Source organism: Paroedura picta, chromosome 8, assembly GCF_049243985.1.
Source record: "Paroedura picta isolate Pp20150507F chromosome 8, Ppicta_v3.0, whole genome shotgun sequence".
NCBI classification, from domain to species: Eukaryota; Metazoa; Chordata; class Lepidosauria; order Squamata; family Gekkonidae; genus Paroedura; species Paroedura picta.
This window is the reverse complement of record NC_135376.1, coordinates 58,429,924-58,450,667: the sequence shown is the minus strand read 5'-3', so window position 1 is coordinate 58,450,667 and position 20,744 is coordinate 58,429,924. Positions and strand designations below refer to the sequence as shown.

The window sequence follows — 20,744 nt, the reverse complement described above, 5'->3', positions numbered from 1 at the left end:
AGGGACACAATTAGTTACTGGAGAAGAGGACTCGTTTCACAGAACTAAAATTTATTCTTGTAATTTTTTTCCTGATATGCAAACCGGTGATAAAATAAGTTTACAGAAAACAACTATTAAAAAGGGAATGAGATTGGAATATTTTGAACAGCGCTGATTACTGAAGGAAACATGTAACTTTGTGGAGAACCAGGCAATCTAAAAATCCTGAACAGGCAAACCCTAAATTTAAAATTCTCACCCTACTAAATGCCTGCCAGAATGCAATACAACTAACTGTCATAGAAATTACTGCTTCTGCATTATTGGACAGGGTAGTCAAACTGCAGCTCTCAAGATGTCCACGGACTATAATTTCCATGAGCCCCTGCCAGCATTTGCTGGCAGGGGCTCATGGGAATTGTAGTCCATGGACATCTGGAGGGCCGCAGTTTGACTACCCCTGATAGGGGGCATTTCAGAAGAACAGCAAACATTAGACAGCAAGTTATGGTCATCCATTAGGTGTACTATATGGACAGCAGAATAACTGCTAGTCCAACCTTTTTAAAGTATGAAAGAACAGGCACCTCTGTCTGCAGCTGTACCGAGCTTGCAGAAGTGCTGATGCAACTGTCTGATTTATGACTGACCGTTGTGAGGTCCTATATTGTACCTAAGTATTGTGGCCAAGAAAGAAGTGGGAAAGACTCCTGAGGCTCCAGCTCTTTACAGGTCTTTACAGGAGTATATCCCTCCTTCCTCTAGCAACCCATAGACATTTCCCTGAACTAATATTATATTCCAATGAAAATAATTACAATTTAGATTCAGGTAGGCTACAAAACAGGACTGACTTGTGACTTTATGCAGTAATTAAGGTTGTCTACCCCAGCCCCTATTACACAATATCGAACTTCAATATACTGGCATGTTTCTTTTACAGATAATTTTAAATAAGTACCTTTCAGCAGATAATGCTTCGGTAGCCATACTTGGGTGTTCACTGTGAAGGTTTTGCTTCAATTCAGTGAGTGAAGCAGCCGATTTCTCGCCGTGGATATTTTTAAGGCAATTCTCCTGTGTCCGATCTTTTTCTCCATCCTGATTTGCAGAAGCAACAACAGCATCAGTACTTTTAAGAATCATATTTTCTTCCATCCTGCAAATCGTTTCCCAATGATTTTCTGCATTAGACTCTTGATCACAAATGCTGGGATGCAAAGCTGAGCCGGTATCCTCATTCTCAGTTAACAATATCCCTGTAATATCTTTTTTAGAGGTGTCAACAGAAATATGTTCTTCAGTTTCTGCTGTGCTCACCATGGTGTCATTTGCTTCTCTGACACTGCCAGGTTTAGGTTTACCTGGGGAACAATCATCAAGGTGTACTTCATTTTTTAAGTAATCTATGAGCCCATGTGCTTCTGTCCCCTGTCCTTGCTCTTGAGACAGCTGCAGGGGGGTTGCATTTCCCAATACATCAGGCATAGTAGATTCTTTATCCTGGTGTGAATTTTCATCCAGAAGATTAGAGTCAGTAGATTTCTTCTCATCTTCGTCCGGCAAAGTTCTGGAGTGTTCTGCTTGTACTTTGTGTTCGCAAAGAACATCTAGAAGAAATGGCAAGGCTGACACGTTGCCTGAATTTAAAATATTCTCTTTGTTTTCATCACCATCACTTTGCCCCAAGGGGCAGCAGAGGTTTCCATAAAGTTCCATAATCTGCTCTTCTTCAGACAAACCTGGTTCTGCATCACACATGCTAATTAAATTGCCTTCCTCCACAAGGGTAGTTCTAGCAAACGCACTCTTTGGAATAACTTCTGAGGAGACAGCAGTCATTATAGGGAGGTTACCATCAGGAGAAGATAGCAGATTCACTGTCCCTGGGCCACAATCGTTAGCAAGTTGTAGTATCTCTGTTTCCACACTAACTAGATTACCACCGTTAGCACTGCCCACTGGACTAACATGTTCACTTTCATCACTCTTATTATTATTATTATTGCTCATTTTTGAACCATCCAACTCACAGTCTAAATTTGGCAAAGTTGCTAGAGATGATGTATCACTTAAGCTATATTCTTTGACAGGAGATTTTTCTTCTCTGGAGTCCTGAGTGTTAGTTAAGATTTGGGTTTCTTCTTGAGTTATCTTAACTTGAGTAGTCCCACTGGATGTTTCATCCTCTGAAATCAATATGTCTCCTTTCATTTTCTGGTCAGATTCAGGTTCTCCACTCCCACTGTCTCCATCTCTGGATTTCAACGTTTGCAGAAACTCCAGTCTTTCTTTCGCTACAGGACTGTCCTTATCATTGGCAATGTTTTGATCCGGAAGGTGCTGTAATTCTCCCTTGAGAGCACTTTGAACTGTTTTCTCGAATATTTTGCTAATGTGCTCCCTGAAATCAGAAAAGCCGGTGCCAAAAGCCCTGGGAGTCTGAACATCAGGTTCTAAAGATGGTGTGGGAATAATCGTTCCCGTTTTCAGGGTGGCGAAATTCTCTGTTGAAGCACACTTGCCTTTTTCAGCATTCTGTGTGTCTTCTGTTCCCTTCCTCCACTTGTCATCCGCGCAGGTGATATTTGCTGTAACACCCTCATTACTACCTGCTTGCTTCCCAAGAGATGAAAGACTCAGAAGCTTCTCTTCCAAGCTTGAAAAGCTGAAGGGAGAATCCACTGTGCTGTCACACGGCTGGGCTTTGAAGCTGACATCGCTTTTCCCTCCTTTTGTTCTAATTGCAGAGATCTCCGACTGCAGCTTTTTGAAATTAAATGGTGACAAACTTCCTTCAACCTGCCCAGGCTCAGCCAAGCTTTGTAAGGTCACGGTACTCTCTTCTGACTGGAAAACTTGCTCAGGTATCGCAGACTGGTTCCCTGGGACTGTCTCTGAAGAAATGTTGTCCAAATTCGCTGCTCTAGAATTCCTTTCATCTATTGAGCTTCCCCCTGCAGAATTATCATCTTCCTGGACGGCGTCAGCAGCACCAATATGCAAATCAGACCCAACACCTAAGACATTTTGGTAAGTGGCAACCACCAGTTCCTGTCTTTGTAATTCACCAACAGTGCCATCATTCAAGCTGCCTGCCAGTTGTTGGCACTCCATGTGCTGTTCACATGGAAAGGCTGGCGTAGAAAGGACTGCTAGTTCCCCTTTAGAGCCACCAGGTAACAACTCAGCTTTTGGAGAACTGTCCATTTTATACAACATATCGTTGGAAGGCGTTTCTGTGGGTTCAGGCAACACCAGATGATGATACTCCTGTGCTTCTGCCGTTTCGACTGCCAGAAATGTAAGGTCCTTCTCAAGACTTATTTTTCCATTTTCATCGTTGCTGATTATTGCTTCAGCCAAACTCAGAGCCTCTTTGATTTCAGAATCAGAACTTTCTTTTGCCAATTCCCTCTGATTACTCAGGAGCTTATGATCAGCTCCGTTTCTTTCGGGATCAGGATGAGCATGAGTCATCTTAAAATCTGTGGGCAGAGACTGTAGCACAGCATCAGCGGTGTCTCTGTTCTGTGCCACTGGAATGCATTCCGTAACACCAGAGTTGCTTTCATCGCTGTCGCCTGCCATTCCACATAAACCACCTGACTGCTCATTTATGACAGATTCTTTAGCCTCCAGGCTTACCTCTTCATGAAGAGAGTCTGAAGTCGATGAATTAGAACCATCCGGCTTGCTCTCGCTTAAGGTTTCTTTGCTGAGACAACTTTCTCCCTCCCCTAGGTTTGTTAGGGCTTGCAGGCTGCTGTCTTGCACAGAGTCTCCTGAAGTTTTAGAAATACTTGGTAACAATGTCTTTGCTTTCCTCTCCAGCTCACAAAGTACCGGTTGGGGTTGGGCAGGAATACCTACAGCTGCTTTAATTTCATTTGCACATTGCTCTTGATGGCTGTTGCATTCATTTAATACAACTGGGTGTTCCTTCTTGGGATATACCACACCAAGCTCTTTTTCACCAAGACTTGTGGTTGTGTTACCATTATCATTTTTGAGTTCTGAGCTTGAAATGCATTGTTGCTTCCAGCAGACTGAGGCAAGGGCTTCTGGATTTTCTTCTTGTTCTGCTTGTGGAGATGGTATCAAAACCGCTGCGGTGTGTTGGACATCTTTGCTCAGAAGAGTATCTACGGATGTTTCACTGTCATGGCTCTTGGGAGGAGAATCATGCTCCATTATGCTTCTACTGTGTGAGTCTTCAGAACTCAGTTCCTGGTTACCAGTCTCCATAATGCTTGCTGAAATAATTGGGCTGCCTGAACAACCCTCTTCCGTACTTTGGTGCTTTCCTTCAGTCACTTGTTCCTGCTGAAGTGGCTGTGGGGAATCCAATTTGCTCTCAGTCTCCTGCACCGAAGCAGTGTCAGTTGCCTGGCCTTTCATTCCTGTCCTATCGTCCTCCTGTCTCATTTCATGACTTTCTTTGATATCCACAGCAGTGGTTAGTCCAGCAACAGGCACAGGTATGTCGCCAGCATCACAGCTGGTTGTCTGCTTTTCCCTTTCCAAAGGGGACACATCTTTCTGGATCTTTGTTTGTTCTGATGTGACATATTCAGTAATCCCTGCCCATTCATTTAAGCCCTGATGCTCAAGGCTGGCTGATTTCCCTTCCAATGCCAGACTGCCTCCAGAAGTTAGTTCATGCATAGCTTTGCTTTCAGTCTCCCATGCAGTGTTTTTAACTGTTGAGTGCTCCCAGGAGCTGTCTTGCTTATTCTGCTTAACTGTATTGTTCTCAGACTGTGCCAGAAGCAGACCATGCACATCAGCTAAACAAACCTTCTCAGCCATTTTACAGGCTGACGAGCTGCTTTCTGGAGTGAGGTTTAAAAAATCATAACTCTGTGGATGTTTTGCCCCTTGCAAATGTAGCCCTTCAATAGGCAAAAAGCTGTCGCTACCCTGTCTCTCAGATGTGGCTGTTTCCTCTGTCTTTGATCCTTGACTTAATTCAGGTGAATGAATTTCAGGTACATCCAGATTACATTCTGAACTCAAGGTTTTTTCCAATGCTTTGTCACTGGCATCACTTTTTAAAACGTTTAACAGTGGGCTCAAGGGATCGTCCCAGTTAACACCAGCCCTGCCCTGCCTTTTGTTAACATCAGCAGTTAGTGCTGTTGCCTGGAAACTGTTCACCTCTTCAGGTATAACAGGACTTGTTAAAACCAGACTTCCGTGACTTCTAACCCCTCCCAAAGAAACATCTGTGTTTTCTTCAGGTACTCTATTTTCTTTTGGTATGAGCTCAGGAAGCTCGCTCTCACTGCTAAAGTCTGTCGTTTTTCCCTCTTGGGAAATTGTTTGATCTACTTCAGAATGCTCCCTGATAATGTTTGCAAGATTTTCTGGGTCAAACACAGCAAGATTCTCCCCACTCTCACATTTAGCTTTCATTGTTGCCTTGGTGCCAGCATGTTCTGCTCTGTGCTGAGCTGCTTTTACTTCATCATATTCCTCGGGCAAAAAAGGCTCTGAAGTCACTAGAAAACCCACACAGTGGTCTTCTCGTCCAGTAGCAGACAGGGATGTAGGTTCTTTATCTGGGACTTCATTTTCAGACTGAAAATCCTTAGTGTCTTCTTTTGCTAAAGGTATCAGTGATAGATCTGGCGTGTTAACAGACAAATAGGGCACAAAAGGGCAGGACGCAGACTGCTCCTGGTTCTTCTTAGGGAACACTTGGCAGGGCTCACCCACTTTGCTTGCTGTTGCATCTTTATCACGTGCCTCACTAGGTGCAGTGAATGCAACAAAACTCATCTCAGGGAGCCCTTGGCGAGGCTCATCCACTTCGCTCCCTGCTGGATCTTTACTGCCTTCATCGATAGCAGCAGCGAATGCCACAAAATTCAATCCATCAGCAACTGCTCCATATTTTCCGATGTCTGAACCTCCTGTTGTGGGATAATTTGGGATTAAGGTTTCCTGTTCAATTAGCAGGCTGTCTGCACCATCTGTGTTCTGCCCACCTAGCTTCTTTACAGCTAGCTCCTCGTGACCCACTTCCCAAAATCCTGCCTTGCGGCTGGTCTCCTGCGCGATCATTTCATGTCCCCCTTCTTTGCTCTTGGGTAACGGGATGACATGCGTCTCCCTCGTGTCACTCATCTGTTTGCGCTGCTGTAGTGGTTCTAATCCACTTGAATTGCTTTGTGCAACGCTAGCCCCTGGCATCCAAGCAGCATCTGGAGGAAGACTGTGTTCCAAGCCAGAACTACCTGGATCTCCCTCATCCCGTTTGTCAAGAGTGGTAATAGTCTGGCCAGCTTCTGAGTCACAGTCCACAGGCATAGCAGAAGTAGCTGCAGTTTCTTTGTCATTCACCAAGCTTGGGCCAAACACCAGTGAAGGCAACCTGCCTTGGTCACCTGCAAGATTACTGGCAGCAGATTCCGTAGCACTTTCTGCCAAAGGCATCGAGACAGGCTGTCTTCGGTCTTTTGTTTCTTCAGGCCATTCCAAGAAATCAGACCCAGCTTGTTCTTCTTGTCCATGCAGGATGTTCTCTGCTGCTGTCACCTCTGTAGATGCTGCAAGGTTTGCCGTGGTTGATTCTTCAGCAGCACGGCTACAGAGACCTTCATTACTAAGGCTGCCAACAATGGAAATGTTATTCATTTTAAATGGGCAACAAAGCATGGAACAACAGAAAAGTAATTCACAACACATAAGTTTCAAGGCCATGCAAAACATGCACTGCAATGCTGACTTTCTGCTTTCATTAAGCAAGAGACCAAAGGCAAAAACTTTGTAGTTTTTGTAGAGAAAATCATTAGACAGAAACAGACTCCTTCAGCATTTTCTATCTCTCACATTCAGACTGTAGACTTGCTTTCTATGGATAATTTTTTAATTAAAAAATTAATAGTTGCACCCAGTTCCTTTCACTCCAGAACAGAGAATAATATAAAATAATAACATAAGTCCCAGGATGAATGCAGAATATGGAAAATGCAGCAGAGTATGATTGAATTTTTGATGAAAATGAACATATTGTTCCTGATTCGTAAAGGCTATGAGGTTCAGTTTTTAGTAGCACATGTCTAAATTAAGCAATCAAGGCTTTTATTGTATCCCACACTCTCCTGAGATTAAATGCCACTGAACTCTCTGGTACCTAGGCTTCAAGAGGTTCAAATATACCCCACCCACCCACCCTTTTTTTTCTGTGCCACATTTTGGAACTTTTGGGCCCCTTCTCAATCCTGCTTGGCTCTATGACTTGTCTGGTGCCAAAAAGGACATCTTCACCCATCACTGTTTCCATTACTGAATTGCCAGTCTCATGCCAAGACCCTCCCAAGCATCCTCTCTCACAAGCATTCCCAATCTGTTGCTGCTGTCTACATCTTCTCAGACTCCCTATCCTTGCTTTCTCATCTGCTATAACTGTACAGCTGATATTGTCCCAGTAATACACACTGACTCACTAGTTTCTACTGAATCTGAACTGGTTGTTCCCTTTTAAGAAATGTTCCCTAGATCAGTGGTCCCCAACCTTTTTATCACTGGGGACCGGTCAACGGTTGACAATTTTACTGAGGCCCAGGGGAGGGGGTAGTCCTTTGTGGAGGGACGTTGCCGCCTGAGCCCCTGCTCCGCTTGCTTTCCGCCAGTGCCCCTGACTTCCCGTCACCCACTGGGGAGCGCTGCCAGCAGCAGCTGCGCAGTGCCATGCCGAGGGGGAGCACCAGCCATGGTGGCCACCAGAGAGCACCAAAGGTGAGCCGGCAGCAGAGTGGCAGGGCAGCCCCTGAGGCAGCAGCCAGGGAGGAGGATGAGGAGGAGCCACGGCCCAGTACCAACTGATCCATGAACCGGTACAGGTCTCCAGACCGGGGATTGGGGACAGCTGCCCTAGATGATCAGCTGGGTACAGTTTATTACTCACAAACTGAATGCAGCCCATCAGCTGTGCATGGCAACACACCAGAAATACAAGAACCATCTAGGGTTGCCAAACTCCAGGCAGGACTTGGGGAACCCACAGAATTTTCAACTGATCTCCAAACTACACAGATAGGTCCCCTGGAGAAAAAGGCTGATTTGGAGGATGGTTGTTGCATGATGATGTGCCTCATGCCAAAGATAGACGTATATGTGGCTATTTTAATTCATGGAATGTGCAGATGTGGAGTCAATGCCATTGGTTTAAATCATCCCTCATTCCTGTATTCTTTTAAAATACTGTGTTGATTTTGTATACAAATAGGTATATATAATGGGAAAAAGATGTTATGGCAGAAGTGGAAAAAAGAGGGCCAGGAGACAAAATAATAGTAGCACTGCCAGCTATAGGGTTGGGAAATTCCTGGAGTGCTATGGGGTAGAGCCTGGGAATGGTAGATTTCAGGGAGGGGAAGGAGCTTAGCAGGGTATAATGCCATGGAGTCTATCCTCTAAAGCAGGGGTAGTCAACCTGTGGTCCTCCAGATGTCCATGGACTATAATTCCCATGAGCCCCTGCCAGCAAACACTGGCAGGGGCTCATGGGTATTGTAGTCCATGGACATCTGGAGGACCACAGGTTGACTACCACTGCTCTAAAGCAGCCATTTTCTCCAGGGAAACTGATTTTGGTCACCCAGAAATCAATTGCAATTCTGAGATTTCTCTAGGTCTCAGCTGGAGGTTGGGAACCCTACATGGTATCAATGAACTTTCCACTTACAAAGGAGAAATGAGAAAAACAGGAGGCAGAATCAACACACATGGTAAGTGCTCAGATCTCACACAATGTCTTTTCAACAAGAACTAGGAGAATGTGGGAGCCTCGCCACCTGATCTGTGTCCTTAGGGAAGACCACATAATACCAAGAACCAAAGTCTGACACTTCCTGATGGAATCTATTAATATTTTGATTGATGAGACTAGGAACTGAGTATAGTAATCTCTTTCAGAGGCTTTTTGGTTGCATTCAGATATGACAGTAAACTTTTGTTTGCCCTTGATAGGCATGGATTCAGAGTATTCCTGTATATGCATGCCTGCTCTGTCCTGCTTCCTGTCTCCCCTTCCATGTGGTATGTGATTGGCAGCTTTCTGGCTGAAAACCGTCAATTGATTTTGACAGCAAATACAAGGACCTGGTAAAATTAGTTTTGTTTATTCCCCATGAACTAGGCTTCTATGCTGCAGTTTAGTTCCAGTTGATGTTCCTTGTTTGCAAAGGGAAACTCATCTACAGTTTGAACAGGCACTTGCATTCAGATGTTACAACAAACTGAAGTTTGAGTCAAGGCTTCACAAACTAGGAAGTTTTCAGTTGCACTCTGTGTGAGGGGAAGGAGGCAGACAGAGAAGCACTGCAACAGTCTGTGTTCAGACACATAGAGATTTACCCTGACATTATATGCCTGTGCTTTTGCATGACTGTTTTCTCTGCAGGAACCAAACTCAAACAATAGGACAGCAGGAGTTCTCACATTAGCAGATGGGTTAGTAATATTTTGTGGACAAGCAGTTTTTACTTACAAGTTTGTATTGTCCATTGGTTTCTAACCAGATAGATCAAAAAGCCATTTGTTACCAAACTGAAGAGCAAACAATTGAGAGCAGAGAGTCTAAGCCCTAAGTAGTTCACATTGTTAATTTTGAGTATCTCTAAGGCTCTAATTGTAATCACTGCAAAAAAATCCCTTGCATGGAATTAGCCTTCGTTTGGCACATTATTTTTGGTAAGATTTCAGTCAAAACCTTTGGATGCCCTGTGGATGGGAAGGTGTGCATTTTTGCAGGTTCTGTCTACATCAGTATCATTTCTTTCCCCATACACTGGCAGGCTTTTAAAATTTAAATGGACACTTAATAGATCACTATAATAATGTTATGACTATCAGTTGCCATTATCTACTAGTTCCTGACTTTAATTTTTGTAGAAGTAACAATACGTACATTTCTAGCACTTTTTATTACAGAGTTATAAGGGAGAATGTACAGTATGCACCTTTCTCCTTATAACTTCATAATGAAAAGAACTAATGCTAGGAAAATAGCAATCGTTCCTGGCAATAGATTGCTATACTATTTTTCAAAGCTAGCAATGCCTGGTGTTTTTTTTAAAGCCCATTGTGAAGGGAGCAGATTATAATTTTAGGGGGCCAGGCAAGGAAAGTGCATGGAAACTACCATCTGAACGTTCACTGCAACTGGAAATGCACCTGAGCCCTTGAGTGAAGGGGCCTTTGCCGCTGAGCGGGGGAAGTGCCGTGGAGGACACGGGAGCCCACATGTGACTGCATGTCCCACCGGGCAGTGCGGAGCAGCATGGCAATGCCACAGCACAAGGCACCATGAGGCAATTAGATGTGGGGAAAGCCAGGTGCCTTATATGGGCAGCCTGAATTCACTCGCCCTCTTTCCCCCCCTCGGCAGTTGAAGCAGCAAAACCCCCATGCAAGGCAAATGCTTCCATATTCATATCTAGGTCGGCCAGGGAGGGAGCTGAGGAATTCCTATTTCCATGCCTCACTCCCTACTACTGGTTACCTGGCCAGCAGGGGCAAGACCTCAAGTACAATGCCAGTGAAATGGTGACAACACTTCCTATGTGTACCATAGAGATGTCATCATGTCAGTAATGTCATGGTGATGCTTTGGTATTTAGGCAAAAACTCTATGGTAGAAATTAGTTTTGCCATAGAGTTTTGCCCAAATACCAGAGCATCACCATGACATCATGATATAGCTTGGGCTTCCCTCCCACTCCTGGAAAATCCTCCACCCAACCCCTGCTGCTTGCCATATTAGCAATGCCTAGCCACATCAGCAATGAGAGCTACATGTAGATACTACGTGTGGAAGTAGCCTAGGGGTGGTAACATTTTCTAGAATACAAGTTCATAACCCGTCTGGTCCTGTGCTGATAATAATTTGATAGAGCTACATTAGCAAGCTAGTTTCCAAGGGGAGATTTTCATTGGGGAAGGAGTGAACTCTGTGCTAAGTGGTTTTAGCCTCATACGTTAATTGCAGCACACTTAATACCTCTTCATACTCCCTTTGTACATTGGTTTATCTTACTCATAAAAATTAAATGAGAAAGATGTAGGAGGGAAGTTTCATAGCTTCAGTCTGATGCTGCCAACAGCTACTATCCTGGACACCCACACAGAACTGGTGGTTATGGTGGTTACTGGTTCTGCCTCAGTTAATTTGGCTTAATTTTTTAATGCTTCAGTATATTAAGATTAATTTGAAGCAATGGAATTGTGCCTGTAGCAGTGTTCCACTATTACACCATCTCCCCAAATATGAAACAGAAGAAAGCAATAGTCTCACTGTCTACTCTGGCTATGATCCAGAAAACTGCAAAATGACAGGATCCCACCGACAACTACAGAAAAATAACCTCAAGCAAAAACTGTTCCATAGCAGAGACTCAGAAATTCCAGGTTGCTGGATGGCAGCCAACAGTTTAATGTGTTGAACAGCAAAACATAGAGTTGTACCCAAGACCGATATTGAAAATATTACTTGTATAATAATAATAATAAATTCTGACATGGCTAAAATGATTTACATTTATCACTCATGTAAAATTACCAAAGAAAAATGTAACTTGTTTGTAGGGAAAAAATTATTGTCTTCAATTTCTGGTGACACTGGAGGGACATTGGAGGCAGGGGGGGGGGGAGGAAGGCCTGCAGTAATACATTTGGTCAGCTATTTCAAAACAGTGTGTAAAGTCTCTTCACCTGTGGAGCTCTCCTGGCTGGGTACAATTCTCCTTTGGACCTCTAGTTCACTTTGCTTTCCATTTCAGACTGTTCTTCTGGACTGCCTTCCTTGCCTTTTCTTTCCCCTCTTTTGAATTTTCTTTCCTTACTTTCCTCTCTGCTTCTCTAGGCCTGCCTCCTCCATTATCTTCTAACTTCCCTTTCCCCAGGTCCTTAACCTTGCCACACCCCCTTTTATAGCATCTCAACAGTTCATTCTAATGCAGCTGCAAGCCCTTCAGCCTGTCTTACTCTGCCCTGACATTAAAGCAACCCAGTCAAACACTTACTGCTTTCTCATGTTGAATATACTCAGTTTGTTACAATACCTTTTTCTCAGAGCTGCTTCAAATTATATGTGATTGCCTCAACAGAAAGTGTTTCAGCACAGTGAATAGATTCAAGTGGGTAGCCATGTTAGTCTGAAGCAGCACAAACAAAACAAAATCAGAGTCCAGTGGAACCTTTAAGACCGACAAAGATTTATTCAAGGTGTGAGCTTTCAAGTGGTTGTGATTTTGTTTTGCAGTGCAGGGAATATTAGGACACTGAAGCAGCTTTCAGCTGTGCTACTTGAAACTCGGATTTAAACAGGTCTTTGAAGATGAATAAGATTAGCTCTGATCAGACTGTGGCCATGGGAAACATGGGTTTCTAGAGAAAGTACGCCAATAATGCTATTTGCAAGAAGTCTATAGGGTACCACAGCATTACATCCAATTTGCTAGATTTGTAGTTCACAAAGACATATCAGAAATAAAACTGTCAAAGCCAGTGATCCACGGCTCACACCCTACTATTTACTGCCGGGTTCGAGGGGTCTGATTGGCTGGTTTGGCCAATCATGTGGTTGTATGTGGATGCCGTGACACAGTTTACTAATGTAACAGGATTAACTTTTGCTTATATATTCCTACTGTTATGATGGTCAGTTCTTAGTCTAACGAAGTGTGCTTTCACTCGAAAACTCATGCCTTAAATAAATCTTTGTTGGTCTTAAGGGTGCTACTGGACTCTGAATTTATTGTGCTACTTCAGACCAACACGGCTACTCATTTGAATCTATCCTGCAGTAGCTGCTCATTGGTCAGTTTCAGAAGGGGTGAAATTGTAAGGAGAGATTCTTAAAGCTTCTTTCACTTCTGGTTTTCCATCTTAGTAGGTTTTTCCATTTTCATCTTGTCTAAGCTACTTAAGCATTAAAAATATATATATTCTAAGCTCCGTTAAGTCTAGTGACAATCAGGGTTCAGCATTAGTGCCAGAACTATAGAGAAGCCTTTCATGTGATTTTTTTTTTTTTTATAAACGCTCCCAAGGGCTACTGTCTGCCATCTCCCCTTCTCCTCCCATCTGGTCAATTTCTTTAAAAAAAAATTAAGGCAATTCAGTACAATTGGATTCCTGTTACATGTCTTTAAAAGCCCGCCAAAGAAACCTTCATATACTGTTTATCACCTTTAGACACCAACCTAAGTTGTATAGTTCAATTAGTAAGATGTTTGCATGAATATCATGTGATGAGTTTAAAGCTAGCTGAGGGCATTTAGTTTTTCCTCACACAGAATTTGCCATGCCAATTCAGTTTACATTCTTTGCCTTTGAAAACCTCATGTTTTAAAAGAATGACTGTACCACATTTTCTTTTCACGCTGTTCTTTCTGGTCTGCTGCTAGACTGAGGGCTGTTTTTTTCAGAATCGTTTTAGGCTGCTGAATGTTTTATACATTTTACACACCTAGCTTACTTTGAAGCTAAAGTCTTCATATTTGTTAATTAATGTAGTTTGCACTTATTGAACCAAGATCGACAACACAACAGTTATACAATTAGCATCATCAATTCAAGCAGTCGAGCTTCAGAAACATGCAGAACCAGCCTAAGCTATTCTGTTATTCAGAACTCAAACCCAATAAACAGCACAAAATGATGTGTAGTCTTAAAAAGCTGAAATAAGCTTACTTTTCTACAGCTGCATTTTCATAGGAGCCAGAAGCAAGCATTATTGATATCTTTGATTCAGCCAGAATGAACAAATGTGTTTCCTCATGCCAACTCCAAAAGGCCACAACTGGTCTTTAGTACAGGGTTGCTCACATTGGCATTCTGTACCTGCTTATGACTGGGATATGGGACCCTGAGTCTGCCTTGACATCCAGCCCAACAAGAAGAAGATTGTTTGGGGTAGTAACCTGGAGGGGCTTGCTCTCATTCCAGTCAGACACCATAGGCCAGTTCCCACTGTTAGGAAAGGTACAGGAAAAGAGAAACACATACACATGCACTCATCTTCAGAGAGTAATCAATTGGCATGCAGCAGATGGCTCTCAGAATATTACCACTTATCATATTTGTGTTGCAGTAATTTAGATGCAAGACTAACAGAATGCTAACTATCACCTAGCAGAAGAGATTAATACAGTTAAAGACACAATAAATGGTAAGCATATTAAAACACTGCTAGAAGTTATGATTTGCATCCACCCAATTTTTTTGTGACAAAGCCAGAAAGAGCAATCCATTCTGACCAGTGAGAATGCTGTACAAGGTTTTAGAGGAATGGGGCCTGCATACAAAGGGAATCAGGCAAGAGTGAATGGAGAAGAAGTTAGGATTCAATCCTATAAGTCTTTTACCTTTTACTACCACTTAATATAAAGCCTTCTACTGGAAAGAATGTGCTGCACAGAAGCCATACACCAGAATAACTCTGTGGATGCAGTGAGTGGTACATTACAAAACATACTGGCCAGAGGTTACAACTGCACATTGCTGGTGGATGCAAATAACAGTCCAGGATGGGCTAATTAAGGGGCCAACCTTATTCAATTTTATATCAATTATATATGGATTCTGCAGTGCCCACAGGCTAACCCATCCCAATCCTTATCACAGTCTGAGCATTTGTGGGATACAGAAGAGTCTGGCCCCACTGTTTGTGCACCATGGCTCTCAGCATAGAGTCATTAAGTAAGGTTACCAACCCCCAGATTGGGCCTGGGGATCTCCTCAGAAATTACAACTGAACTCCAAGCAACAGAGACCAGTTCCCCTAGAGAAAATGGCTGCTTTGAAGGGTAATTTTAGGGCATTATACCCTGTTAGATCTCTCCCTCCCCAAACCTTCCACTCCCCAGTCTCCATCCCCAAAACTCCCCAGGTTCCAGGACATTCACAACCTGGGCCTTGCAAACCTACCATAAAGTATACTTCTTGCCAAGTCTTTTTTAGTGCCTGGGGATGGAGGGTGTCACATCCTCCCCCTCTAGTTGTAAGATTTATGTGTTGAAAATAATGGCATCCCTCAAAGGCACAAGGTTCCTAGTCTGAGGTTTGCCTCTTCACCCTACAAACATGCCCCAGGGTGCTCACCTAAGCATTACTGTGCACAATACAAAAAGCTTTTACTGCACATTTCTATGGACACCCACCATGTGATAGAGCCTGGCAAATCTGTTTCAGATAACTTTCAGGGCAGAAAATGTTTAAAAGGAACAACAACACAGTTTAAGGCCAATTGTATAGAGGATGGTTGGGGGACCCTAGAGACTGAAACTGCATATTATATTATGATACATTCTGTGGTACATTTCATTTTTTACATAATGCAGCCCATGAAGATTCTAGATGAAATGGAAAGCTGGCATACAAAGAAAGACTCTCTTTACACTTTCTCCTCATCTCATCTCAAATACCCATTGTATGCCCTTATCCCTTTGGGAAAACAACAGGAGCAGTTAGGGTGTGGGAAATGGCACAAAGTGACAGGGTTAAAAAGCCCATCTTGCTGTCACCAGTTTTCCACTCCAGATGGATGCCTGAGTGTATTAAAAGAGAAAAAACACCCCTGCCCCAAGAACAGAATGTAGAGCCTTTAATTAGTAGCCAAGCTGGGATAAGTTCCAATGTTACACTGAAGCTATTAGAAAACATTAATGGCACCCCTGAGATGAATACCGCATACATGAGGACATGGCGCTTGGTTTTAGTCCAGAACAATCACATTCTAGTGCTCTCATTCACAAAAGAGATTAGAAGAACTCTTACTTCATCATGAGCCTACATTGAAACAGTATTTGAAAAACTGCCCCTTCCCTCAACTAGCTGCAATAACCAAGCGGTTAGTGAAGTAGTAAAAGATTTTCTGTTTGCACTGGCAAGTGTTATTGTAGCGGGAATATCTCGGGAGAACATTGGATGCATTCTGTCATTAGCAGTTTGTAAAAACATTCCGTTTCCTACCTTGGATCTTGTGCAGCAATGGCAGAGAAGTCATCTGGCAGAACTGATGAAATAGCAGAATCTATAGGTGAGGGATCCAAGATGTCTTGTCCACTACCTCTGTTTGCACCCCTTTTCCTCTGTTTTTTCTTTTTTATTTCTCTCTCATTACCAGTTGGCGGGTTTGATTCTGGAACAGAAACTGGAGGAGGATCCTAGGAAGGCGAAAAAGGATAATGGTATCGTTAAAGGTAAAGGTAAAGGTATCCCCTGTGCAAGCACTGAGTCATGGCTGACCCTTGGGGTGACGCCCTCCAGCGTTTTCATGGCAGACTCAATACGGGGTGGTTTGCCAGTGCCTTCCCCAGTCATTACCGTTTACCCCCCAGCAAACTGGGTACTCATTTTACCGACCTCGGAAGGATGGAAGGCTGAGTCAACCTTGAGCCGGCTGCTGGGATTGAACTCCCAACCTCATGGGCAAAGCTTTCAGATGGCTGCTTTACCACTCTGCGCCACAATCGTTAAAGTGGGGTAATAGTTAAGAGAGCTAAACTGGGGTGGTAGTCATACGGTACTATGTGTGGGGGATTGCATGCCACCTTAAATCATGTCTTTTTTGCATTTATGCAGTAAGCTGTAATTTTCACCCAAAGTACAATGAACTCTTCCTTCAACCTCTTTCTCGAGACATATTTTTCCAACCTCTGGCATAACTCCTTACTTTCTCTTCTTTTGAAAACTAAGCATAGCCATTACCCAAATATAAAAAGGTAAAGGTATCCCCTGTGCAAGTACCAGGTCATGCCTGACCCTTGGGGTGACGCCCTCTAGCGTTTTCATGGCAGACTCAGTATGGGGTGGTTTGCCAGGGCCTTCCCCAGTCATTACCGATTACCCCCCAGCAAGCTGGGTACTCATTTTACCGACTTCAGAAGGATGGAAGGCTGAGTCAACCTTGAGCCGGCTGCTGGGATTGAATTCCCAGCCTCATGGGCAGAGCTTCAGACTGCATGTCTGCTGCCTTACCACTCTGCGCCACAAGAGGTTCTAACACAAATATATTCCTCCTCTATTCAACACAACTTGTAGTTTCCTTTGTTGTCTTAATGGCCTCAGATTTCAGGTTGTAATCTCGTCAGATGGTAGTATTATATGACTTCATGTTTCATGTATAGAAGATGAAAGAAGATAGATTGATTGATAGACACACAGATCAATAGAAGATCTGAGCCCCAGGCAGGACAAGCAATTGGTCCCAGCCAGGTGGACACCCTGCCCTTTGTCCCGGCAATGACCCCATCAGCATTCACACCTCCATCTAGCCCAGTCAGCTTGCCAGAGTGCAGAAGACAGCACCAGCAAGTAAATTTGACAGCATGTCACCACAGCACCTGGCTGATGGTGCATTGTCAATGCAGATGGGCCCTAGGTGCAGGCACTTCAGGGGATGACATCTGAGGCTGCAGGTGTGGCCATTTAAGGTAAAGGTAAAGGTATCCCCTCTGCAAGCACCGAGTCATGTCTGACCCTTGGGGTGATGCCCTCCAGCGTTTTCATGGCAGACTCAATACGGGGTGGTTTGCCAGTGCCTTCCTCAGTCATTACCGTTTACCCCCCAGCAAGCTGGGTACTCATTTTACCGACCTCGGAAGGATGGAAGGCTGAGTCAACGTTGAGCCGGCTGCTGGGATTGAACTCCCAGCCTCATGGGCAAAGCTTTCAGACAGCTGCCTTACCACTCTGCGCCACAAGAGGCTCTTAAAAAGATTTTCTGTTTGCACAAGTGGCCATTTAGCAGACTGCAATTCAGTGGAGTGGTGACTATGCTTCCTTGTGGGTGCAATCTGAGCATCAACCCCACCCATTGCCTTGCTCTCAGTTCCCACCTTGACCTTGCTTCAGGAAAGCTCTGCCTGACTGTCTACTGGTTCCTGACTCCTGTCTCAGCTTCTGGACTTTGGCTCTTTCTACTCAGACTTCTGACTTGGCTCTGGACCTCAGCTTGTTCTTTGGCTTCTCTCTGAACTACTGATTCAGCTCCCAACCTTGGCTCTCTCCACAACCACACTTCCACCTTGCCCCTGGACCCAGGCCTGTTTGGCTGGTGATTAGAACTCAGCCTGGACTTTGACTCTGCTTTCGGTATGTAATTTGAGAGAACCAGATTCAAATCCCCACCCTGCCATGGAAGTTTGCTGCATGACCACAGACCAAATATGCATTCTTAGGCTGACCTGCTTCACAGGGTTGTTGTGAGGATAAAATGGAGAACATCAACAACTTTGGGTCCACATTAGGGAATACGGTTGAGTATAAAAGAAAATAATACGTAGAAGTAGAGCCTACAGTTGATCCTTGGGGCTTGTATTGGTGATGGCCTTAAGCCCAGTAGTTCATCCCTCCCTTAGTCCTGCCCTCTCCAGTAGGGTTGCCAGGTGGTGACTAGAGATCCTAAGATTAGAATTTATCTCCAGGCAACAGAGGTAAATTTACCTGGAAAAGAATGGCTACTTTGTAAGGTGGATTCCATGGCATTATGCCCCACTGAAATAACTCCCTTCCCCAAACCCTGCCCTCCTCAGGCTCCTCCTCCCAAATCTACGAGTATTTCTAACCTGAAGCTGGCAACCTTATATTCCAGGCTCCACTTCCAAGTCACCAGGAATTTCCCAACCTGACATTTGCGACCCTAGGCTGAATTATACTCAACTCATTGAATTCAATAAATGAATTCATTTATTTATGACTCTGCTCTTTTCGTCATCACAGAAATTCAATGGAAGTTTTGTTTCCCCAAGGAACCTTTAAAAATATATATTATTATATCACATGTGTGTAAAAGGTTTTAAATTGGAGAAGACCATTAACACTGCTTTCCTACCTTGTGCCTAAGTTTTAAACTAGTCTGTGACAACAAAGGTTAAATTCACATTTATTTTTAGTATACAAATGTTCAGGAACAAATAGGCTAGCACTCCCCCCCCACACACACACACACACACTGCAACAGGGAGAAAAAAGCAGGACACCATGGAGAACATTACAAAACTCTAATTGAAGAAAGATGAAAAGCACCTCCCAGCTTCCCGCTTTTAAAGACTGATAAATGAATTGAGAGCATTAATGCTACAGAACAATTAAGCTAATCAATATATAATTTCCAAACAATTTTCTTAAACAGAACAATTAAGCTAACCGACATATAATTTCCAAACAATTTTCTTAAAACAGCCAGCAATATAGCAAATAAAGAGGACCCATCCTAGCACCAAAAAGAATAAAGCACGGCTTTCAAAAGGTTTACCCATCAGCTTGTACATGAGATTATTATGCATGCGGCCCTTTCTAAATTAAGTTTTCAACTGTTGTTTGTTAAAGCCCTAGCAACCGTATTAGAGAACTGAGCTGCAAATATTCCCAGTAGAAGTCTGAATTCACTTGGTTGAATATCAAGCATGAAGCATCCCTTAAAAATAGAAAGGATTTTGATCTCAGAAGCTGCATTTATAAAGCCTGAAGGGGCGTGTGGGGAAATGAACAAACATCCTCGACTGAATTAAAGTTAATCCAGTTACTCTCTCCCATCTTCCTCCTGTGGTCCTTTCCTCATCAAACTCTTAACCTTTTATGGCATTTGTTGCAACATGCCATCCTTCTGTGCCTGGCTGAAAGTCAGCTTTGAAGAGTTACCCGAAGTTTCCATTCCTAATAACTCGGTGCTTACAGGGAGACGGAGTGCTGGAATAAATCTTTGTAAATCAGACAAGAAAACTGTTCTTCTTACCTTTTATTGGCATCACCAGCTCCCAGTGAGCTTTTCTGATGTACATACACAAATGCATCCCGCCCCTTCCTCCCCCCTAAAGCTGCAGCCTGTTAGAATCATCAGTGAACTCCTCCAAGGCAGCCACTTCCTCCATAAGGAGCTTAGGAAGAACCTATCTGACTGCAGGTGAACGCTGGGAAATAGACCAAAGGTCATCCCCATGGCGTCAAGAGGAATCAGATTTCAGAAACAACTGCCAAACTAGCCAGAGAGACAGAGAGGATGAACACGTGCTAGCTGTTCAAGGCAAGAGAGAGAAGGCTGCACAGCACTTTAATTCCACACATAAAACTTGGTAGACTTAATTGTGCACATAAGCATCTGGATAAGAAAAGCAAAAGGGTTTAATTGTATTTGACTGAAGCGGTCAATGCAAATGAATGCCAAACATTTTAAATCAGTTGTATGGATCTTCCTTGTAACAAATGTAGTCCGCTTTCTAACTTTGATCTTGTTGTAGATTTCATATACTTACCTACTCAAAACAGTGATATGTGCCAAGTGATCCTAAGCATATATATTCATAAGAGCAGGCCAAGGTTAATAGGATATATTTAAAATTAGGGTTGCCAGCTCTGGGTTCAGAAATGTCTGGAGATTTGGGAGGAGGGGCGGAGTCTGAGGAAGGCAGGGTTTGGGGAGGGGAGAGACCTCAGGGGGGGAATAGGGCCACACAGTCCCTCTTCCAAAGCAACCATTTTCTCTAGGTGAACTGATCTGTTTTGCTTAGAGATAAACTGGAATCTCAGGATATCTCCAGCCAACACGTGAAGGGGGGGGAGGATTGGCAACAGCAGAGGATGGGGGAATAAATCCAAGAGGCAAATCTTTGCTGAGAGAAGTTAGGGCTTCTGGAGTGCAGTTGCTTTAAGACAAGCCTTGCAACCAGGAAGTCTTTGAACTGATACCCTGGCCAATCAGGGAAGACTGCTTTGCTACGAGGCACGGAGAAGGAAGTTAATTCACAAAA

General features: G+C 43.6%; 1 protein-coding gene across 14 annotated transcripts in view; it reads right to left on the bottom strand.

Annotated features, from left to right (window-relative positions):
* TACC2 (transforming acidic coiled-coil containing protein 2) overlaps nt 1-20,744 on the bottom strand; it is a 171,086-nt gene that overhangs the window by 129,268 nt on the left and 21,074 nt on the right. For 11 of the 14 annotated variants that reach the window (XM_077349959.1, XM_077349958.1, XM_077349965.1 and 8 more), the window contains exons 3-5: nt 15,967-16,160; nt 13,837-13,965; nt 944-6,598 (exon numbers count right to left, since the gene is read on the bottom strand). In XM_077349959.1, coding sequence (XP_077206074.1) covers nt 944-6,598; nt 13,837-13,965; nt 15,967-16,160 — 5,978 coding nt within the window. Of the gene's footprint in view, nt 1-943; nt 6,599-13,836; nt 13,966-15,966; nt 16,161-19,732; nt 19,886-20,744 lie in introns of those variants that run through there. The other 3 variants (XM_077349968.1, XM_077349972.1, XM_077349964.1) reach the window with 3 other exon arrangements.